The sequence below is a fragment of the Zea mays genome, chromosome 7, assembly GCF_902167145.1.
Source record: "Zea mays cultivar B73 chromosome 7, Zm-B73-REFERENCE-NAM-5.0, whole genome shotgun sequence".
Classification (NCBI taxonomy): Eukaryota; Viridiplantae; Streptophyta; class Magnoliopsida; order Poales; family Poaceae; genus Zea; species Zea mays.
The window spans coordinates 165,714,381-165,722,909 of record NC_050102.1 but is presented as its reverse complement, the minus strand read 5'-3'; the positions used below and the strand labels follow the sequence as shown (position 1 = coordinate 165,722,909).

At 54.2% G+C, this 8,529-nt stretch overlaps 1 protein-coding gene across 1 annotated transcript; it reads left to right on the top strand.

The window, feature by feature from the left end:
• The first annotated feature begins 6,471 nt into the window (after positions 1-6,471).
• LOC100502353 (Octicosapeptide/Phox/Bem1p family protein) lies at positions 6,472-7,896 on the top strand. The gene has a single exon (NM_001196831.1). The coding sequence runs from the start codon at positions 6,583-6,585 to the stop codon at positions 7,732-7,734; it is 1,152 nt and encodes a 383-aa protein (NP_001183760.1). The 5' UTR covers positions 6,472-6,582; the 3' UTR covers positions 7,735-7,896.
• Positions 7,897-8,529: the final 633 nt, after the last annotated feature.

The following is an 8,529-nucleotide window of genomic DNA, read 5'->3' as shown; positions in this document are numbered from 1 at the left end:
GCGTTGCTAGATCCTCCCGAACGTCTCCAGCCCGAGGTGGCACTCAACTTGGTGCGCAACCTGCTCGGATGGGGTGCGCCGGCGTTCGTCAGAAGGATATGTGTCGGCGCCTCTGCTCACGGTGACCTCACCGCCAGGGAGTTCATGCTCTTTGTCTCCGACCTCCCCAGCGATCTGGCGCTGCCGATTTTGCCTTTCTTCGTGCTGCTGCTGGAGGAGCTTGGCCTCCAACCTCAACACATTACGCCCTGCTTCATCCTTCAGGTGGCCATCATCGCCTACCTCTGCAGGATGTCCGTGGGGGCGACACTCCTTCCTGCTTCTTCCTCCAGCATTCGGGGGGAAGGATGTTCACCAGCCTCGTGAAGGTGGACAGCGAGCTGAGCTGCGGCTCCATCCTTCACGCCCCAACTCTTTGGGGTGGGAAGCGAGCCGTGTTGCGGCTCCATCTCTTTGGCTTTGATGGCTTCGATGCCGCCTCCAACGGGGGTCGTACAAGACGCCGTACGCCGTGGAGATGGCGGTCGCGCGTTTCCAGCACAACCTTACTGATGTCGAGTAGGTCATACCTGTAGACACAAGGCTAGGGTCCCGCTTGAAGGCGGATGTAATAACTTTATTTTTGTAAGGTACTTTTTGGGTACTATTTATCGAGCAGTATTAGCACTTATCTGCATACTATTTGTCCCTGTTGTTTGTGGTGCTGCTGACTCCTCCCTGGTACCTGGCCCCCCTGAGATGTAGGCTCAACGTGTCGAGGCTGGATACCAGCATACCTGAAAGAGTTGGCAACGGCCCCCAGAAGGCAGCCTCGACTGGGACCTGGGCCTGAACACATCTTCGGCTACGGAGCGTTAGTAGCACACCCATAGGACCCATCGTCTGACATTAGCCATCCTTTGATACACGCACGGGACCTACATGTTTTAGTCTGGGAAGCCAAGTTGTGTGTCCGGACCCCCTGGACCGCGGTTCCAAATACTAGGACACCCGTCGCAGAGTGGTGGAGCATGCAGGCTTACAGTACGGGACCAGGCTAAGCGGCTACACGGCTCCGGACCACCCCAGGAGACAAGTATCCATTCTCTAGAGCCGGACCCCAGGTTGTGGATCCACAGGACTATAGCTCCAAATACTAGGGTGCCCATCACAGAGTGGTGGAGTGTGCAACCTTTGGGTACGGAACCAGGCTAAGCGACTACATAACTCCGGACCACCCCATGGAACGAGCTCCTGTTCTTTAGAACCGGCCCCCAAGCTACCGGACCCACTGCTTTCGTAGAAGGGTCCTAAACTGCAGGCCTGACCACTCAATTCAGATGTCATCATGCTAGGAAAAATGGGAACTGTACGGGTGGGTTAGGTAAAAAATAATATCCGGAAACTGCAGGATAAAACCATGGAGGCAGGAGGATAAAACTGTCATAGGAGCACATCTGAGGGGGTAAATCTTCTCTTTATAACTTGACATGCATGGGTGCAGACCAACAGGCCGGGCTTATGAGGGCGGACCTCACCGGGCTGGCGTACACGTATGCGCAACCTAGTTACAAAAGGGAGAAAAACTCAACCCCTCAGACTTGCTCCTATGGATAGAACTTACATAGATGCTCCAGGGGTTAGGAAGAGGTGCTCCAGCTGTAGCAAGGTGGTTACCCCCGGGTCGGCACATTTCCGTCACCTTGAAGGGTTCCTCCCAGCTGGGGGAGCGTTTACAGAACCCTTCTTTGTTCAGTACTCGCCATAGGGCTAGATCCCGACCCTGGGTTCCCTACTATGCACGAACCGTTAGTAGCGCCTGGGCGCCTGGTTACAACGTGCATTTTGGGTCGCTGCTTGCCCTCTGTGTTCGTCGATGGAGTCCACATCCTTACGCTGTGGCCGCCCCTGCACAGACTTAACAAAAGACTGGACCCGTGGTGAGTCCATAAGGGTTTCCGCGGGAAGGCAGGCTTCAGCCCCGTAGACCAGGGAGTACGGGCCCCCCTGGCAGTCCGTCTAGCTGTCGTCACCGGAGACAGAGCCTCCGGCGAAAACATCCTTCAGGTCCCCTCGGGTGACTGATACCCGAGGTCCCGTTCAGCCGCAGCCACCTCGCCGTCGTCGACCCTTTCCTTGCCAGGTCGGCGGCGAGGTGGGGAGCCGTCCCAGGAAGACTGCTCACGTTGCCCGCTAACGCGCTTCGTGAGCTCGATGATCTCGCGACACTCCGCGGCGCTATGGCGACTGTTGGGGTGTACATGGCATGAGCCACTGTTACCCTTCTGCGGTCGTAGGCGCTTGTTGTGGTTGCCCCGGCCCCCAGTCGCAGCTGCGACGACTAGAGCGGTTGACCGCGACTTCTCGTGGCCGTGACCCTTCTTTTTCTTTTTACCGTCCCGGGGGACGGCACCCGAGCCACCCGTCTGGGCGACCCCAGCATGTGGGACCGAGTGTCACGCCCGGCCCTCGGCGGCCCTGGTGCACTTATCGGCCAGAGGGAAGAGTGTGGTGACAGTCTCCACATCATGCATGGCCAACTTCTTCAACATTTTTCATCACGTACTCCCTGACGGAAGGTCGTGATGATGGAAGCATCGGAAATGCGAGGTATGGTACGTTGCACTTTGGTGAAGCAGGAGATGAACGTCCAGAGAGTTTCCCGGGGTTCCTGCCTCACTGCGTGGAGGTGGGCCTCCACGCCGTGCTGTTGGTAAGCGCTGGCGAAGTTCGTTGTGAACCACGCGCAGAGCTCTTCCCAAGAATAGATTGATCCTGGGGCAAGATTCATGAGCCAAGTCCGGGCAGGCCCAGATAAGGCGACATGAAAATATGTCGCCATCACAGCGGTGTTTCCACCTGCTGCTGTGATAGCGGTGACGTACACCTGCAGGAATTCCAACGGATTTGACGTACCGTCGTACTTTTCCGACAGGTGCGGCCGGAACTTGGATGGCCAGGACGCCGCGCGGAGATGTTCCGCGAGAGCGGCGCAGCCCACGCCGGCCAAGGGGACACCCGCTTGGAACCGGGCACCCACTGAGGTTTGCGGTGCTACCGCAGCAAAGTCTTGATCGAGGTTGCGATCCTCGATGTTTTGTCGGCGCTCTCGCGCCCTCTCTAGAGAGACTTGAGCATCTTCGTGACCCATGAAGTTTTATCGGCGCTCCCGCGCCCTCTCCAGAGAGACCCGGGCATCCTCTCCCGCACGCCTGTGGTTGAGCTCTGCCTAGAGGTCGTCGGTCTATGCACCCCTCACAGAGGGTGAGCGCACATACGTCGATGCCTCATGCTGGCGCCGGGATGTCTGTGGCCTCGACCTGGTCGAGCCAAAGTGTGCCATGCCGAGCAGTCGGTCGACGTCGTCCCGCCACTGCCTCATGGCCCCCGGTGAGGTTATGGAGCTTGGAGGGTGATGCAGCAACTCCCTAGCCGCAGACAATGCCCCCGGAGCCGCCCGCGACGGAGTCCGGGATGTCTACGTGGTTGTACGCTGCAGTGCAGCGTGCACAACAGCAGTGCCCGACACTGGGCGGTTGGGAACCTGTGGCGTGGAAGAAGCAGCTTCTTCCTCCACCGAGAAATCCACTGAAGTCTCGGCGTGGTGCTCAACGATTTGCACCATCATGCTGAGCAAGAAAACAAGCAAAAACCTAAAGCCTAAGGCCCCTACCTGGCGCGCCAAATGTCAGAGAAGAAATCTCCGGCCGGGTGGCGGAATGCACCCGCCCTAAATCCTAAGATGAGGAGGGGCCTAAGCGTTTTGCCTGTTAGGTGGAAACGGGAAGAACGCAAGAACACACAAGGATTTAGAGTGGTTCGGGCCGCCAGAGCGTAATACCCTACTCCACTGTGTGTTGTATTGAGCTTGAGAGCTTGTATGAACTTTTGAGTGTATCTGGGTGAGCTTGGGTCTGTCCTCTGTAACGTTGTGTGCCTCCCCTTTTATAGCTCAAGGGGGCACGTACAAGGATGTTGAGCCCCGACATGTGGGCCTAGGAACATAACAGAAGGAACACCCGGAGCCACTAATGCCAGGCCGGGTGCAATCTCCTTCTGCCCTGTTATCTGCGATCTTGCGCAGCATTGTCGTGCTGAGGAAGCTTGCCTGGCGACGTACGAGTGATGATGATCGTGGTGCATGCGGCAGTATGGTCGTGCCGCCTACCATGGGAATGGACAGGCACACCGCCTGTGGGATGGTCTGGTCACCGTCCGCCAGCAGAGTGATAGGGCGCATTAAATGCTGAGGCGACACATCGCCTGTCAGGCGGCGCATCTTATCTGTAATAAATGTAGAGACCGCGCGGCCCAGAGGCCTTACGTCAGGCTCCGCCCGCTGGCTTACGTCACGGGCAGTAGGTCGTGTGGCAGCATCGAGTCTCCGCCTAAGCGGGGAGCAGAAGCATACGCGGCATGGTCCGGACACGTGTCGGCTCCGGACCCCCGCCTGACCTTGAGCAAGGCCTGAGTATCCTTTGCGCCAGAATCCCGGGATCTTGCTGCGAGTGGCCCAGACCCTGCCCAGGGGGGTCCGGGGGCTCGTCCCAGGGGTCCGGGCACGCTTGTGGCGGTTCTGGACCTTACCCAGGGGTCCGGTCCGTACACACAGGGGTCCGACACTTTCCCATGGGAGTCTAGACCCACTGTTGATATCCTAGGTTCTATCGTCTTTTTTCTCCGACCACGTGGAGATCCTGGGGCCGACCATGTGGTGGGGTCAGGTACTGTTCGCCACGCGACTAAGGATAGCCGCATGGACAGCGCACTTTCATACTGTAGTAACGGGTACCCCTACTTCAGGGTACTGACAGTGTCCATTCACTTGCCTGATTCGATTTGATCGCAATCACACTTGCATTTACATTCAAATTATTGTCTTGTGTGGTAGTTGTTCTAAGTAACTCTAGAGTACGTCATAACTGTAACTAGTTGTTTTTTATTCACTTATTAGCACTCATGTGTAATTGTGTAATTGTATAGTTGCTAATTTGTGTGCTTAAGTGAAATCAAACTAGAGACTTGTCAACTAGAATTTTTGAAGGGGCTTGCTTGTTGTGAAATAGAGCTAGAGCGAGTATTTGAATTTGTTCCACCTTCTATAATCTAACTTTGGTCTAGCATTTTATGGACTTGAAAGAAAAATTTATAGGTTATTTACCCCCTTCTATCCATCTAAATCATATCAAATTGCCTAGATCTAGATGAAAACTTCATTCTAACCACAACAACTAAAATATTTGTTTCTCGTGATCTTTTTTAACTCATTCCATGACATCTATAACAACATACATACCCTTGCAATTTCAATGAATGGGTGGCTCAGGAACCACCGACACAGCCACGAAGAGTGACAAAGGAGGTGGAAAATAAAGGCCAATACTTTGTGAAGATGACTCGAGCTCGTGAGGTGGAACAACAGAGGAGGCTTGATCAAGAGTGATGCTTGAGGGCGGACCAAATTTGTCTAAAGAGCAAGGAGGATGAACTTGTAAGGAGACAAGAGCAATTAAGTCTGTGTGAAGGAGACATCAAGCATTATGAGAAAGAACATCAAGCTTGAGGCATCTCTCAATAATAAAAGTGATCAAAAGAAGGATGATATGGAACCATCTTACGGGTGTGAGAGAAAGGAGAAAAAGCCAAGTTACACCCTGTAAAAAATATAAAAATCTAGCAAGTTGTATTCCCTAAGCTAGGCATGATAGATTGATAGGATTAGTGGTGGAGCTCTAAATATTAGGGTTTTGGGTTTACTTGACACCAAGCTTGGTGCTGACATTAGTGAAATGATATGCAGTGTCAAGCTCAATATTAAGATTCATTGTGCTGAACTGACTGTCAGATTACCGCCACATAGCTTGGTACCATAGATCATGATCTAAGATGCATTACCTATATGTTGTTGTTGTGATTTCTAACGTTAAGTCCACCCAAACAATAAAAAGGTCAGTTTCTAGCTTAGAGCAAGGTTAATAATATAGCTCATATTGGACATTATAATGTTGCCATGTGAAAGGTTTCTCGTGGATTTTGGTGTTTTGGATGACAATACACTTAAAAGTCTAATTAGACTGTTAAGTAAATACTTAATGAAAAGTTTACAAGGCTCAACACATGGAGACAAGAGTGATATACCATATAATATTTTGGTGCTCGTTGTTGCAAGTGTGCCCTCTCTTCCATGATGTTATGTGTCCGCCCCTGTTTTTAAGGAACATTATTACTGATCATTATCGTCAACCAGAAAATTAAAGGTAGCCGTCCATTTTGGCAGCATGCAAATCCTGTAAATAATTTGAACTTTGAACTCTTAAATATGAAATTTCAATTTTTAAACAGAGGCTGGACATGCCAAATCAATCACTGCAGTATCGGATCCTACAGCTAGCCGCCGAGCCAGCCCCACTAGCCTAGCACCCCGAATAGAAACCAGGCTCCATCTCTCTAGTCTCTAGCAACTTGCGATTCCCAAATCCCGATGCGCCCTCACAACTAGCACCTCCGCCTCGCGGCTCGCTCCATCCCTTCCACCACCACCGCCTCACCACTCACCAGTCACCACTCCCCTATCACGGGACGGGACCACCGCCGCCGCGTCCTATGACGTCGCCGTCCTCGCACCACCCGGACTCCACCTCGGCGTCCTCGACCCCTCGCGCCGGTGTCGGGAACGGCGGCATCCACCACCTCCATCCGCCATCTCTGCACCCGGCGCCCGCGCCTACCCCGGCTGCTCCCCCCGCGCAGGCGCAGGCGGCGCACGGGGGCCCGCAAGTGCGCCTCATGTGCAGCTTCGGCGGCCGCATCTTACCGCGCCCTGGGGACCGCCAGCTGCGCTACGTCGGCGGGGAGACCCGCATCGTCTCCTTCCCGCGCGCCGTGACTTCCTTCGCCGCCCTCGTCGCCGCGCTCGCCAAGGTCGCGCCCGTGCTCTTCGCCCCGGGGGCGCCCAGGCCGTCGCTCAAGTACCAGCTGCCCCAGGACGACCTCGACTCGCTCGTCTCCATCACCTCCGACGACGACGTCGACCACCTCATGGACGAGCTTGACCGCATCCAAGACCTCTCCGCCAACGTCGCCAGGCCACCCCGCCTCCGCGTCTTCCTCTTCGCGCCCGCGCCTGACGCCGCCTTCGGCTCCGTCTTCTCCGGCACCACCAGTGAGGCCGCCTCCACCGACCAGTGGTTTGTCGACGCGCTAAACGCCCCCGCGCCGCAGCCGCACCCCACCGAGCGCGGCCGATCCGAGGCCTCCTCGATCGTCTCCGAGGTTCCCGACTACCTCTTCGGCCTCGAAACCACGTCCGGTGAGCCCAGCCCCGGCCCCGCGGCGGCCCGCGCCAAGTCCGACGCCACGGAGACTCCGCGCCACCACGACGACGACGAATGCGACGTGCCACCTTCCGCGCGCCAGATGCCCTACGTCGTAGAGGGAGCGTCATCGTGGCCCGCCCCGCCGCCGCCGTACATGGCGCAGCCTGTGTACTACTTCCCCGTGCCGCCGCCGGTCCACTATCTCGAACCGTCTGCGCAGGGCGGCTACATGCCTCGCCCGGTCTACCACATTGTCGGTGGCGGAGGAAGCGAGGCGCCTGGCGGAGATCTTCACGCGGCCGGCGGCGTCTACGGCGTCCCGCAGCACATGCAGGCGTTCCCGCCGATGATGTACGCGCCGCCGCGCGCGGTCGTCTACAACTACAACTCGGAGGGGATGCCATCGCTGCCTCCCGAAGGTGGGGCACACTCTTCCTAGGCGCATCGGCTTCACATCTCTGGTTCCTGATTATTATTGCAGATGCCTGAGTTCTGCGTGCGTATTAGATTTTTATCGATTCGTCTTGGTTGGTGTATAGATGAGGGAGGCGGATGATGGATAGATATTATTGCAGTTTTCGTCTAGTGGAAATATATTCGTGAAATGGATCTATGAGCATGATATAATACTAAGTAGTATAGTATTTGGTGTGATTAATCAGTACCGAGTTAATGTAATGTTGGATTCATATATTCTAGGTGGCTCTGGTCTTCTTCCTCTGGAAGCCAATTTTGGGTATTTTATATTTACATAAACTGGATGTTGGGTGAATGTTCTAAGCAGCATGTGCTGTAAAACTGTCGATTACTTGGGATCTTCAAAAGTTACGTGGAACCTCAATAGTGGTTTACTAAATTCGAAACTGCTGTTCTTCTTTGCTTGAGTGTTATATATACTGACTCAATGGATTCTTTCTAGATTTGATCACAGAGATCATGCTTAGCCTGTTTGCATCTTTAATTAGTTTGATGGGTTCATTGGTTTCCTATCTGTATTGAGTTTGTCTGCTGTGGTCGTTCTCTGATTCTACTAATGCTCAGTGATCCAGTGCTACCTCCTGCGGATTCTGAACTTGGAACTGCATGTAAAGCATCTACTTCGGATCTGGTGACATATATATATATATGTTATATATATACACCGGATGTTGAATGAAAATGATTTTGTGCTGTGAAGTGCTTGTTTTGGCTGCTACTGTAACTCAGGGAAAGCTCAATTCCAAATCGATCATGC

Bases quoted from the DNA above. Each gene is read 5' to 3' on its own strand.
- LOC100502353 (NM_001196831.1), top strand. From the start codon at position 6,583: ATGACGTCGCCGTCCTCGCACCACCCGGACTCCACCTCGGCGTCCTCG.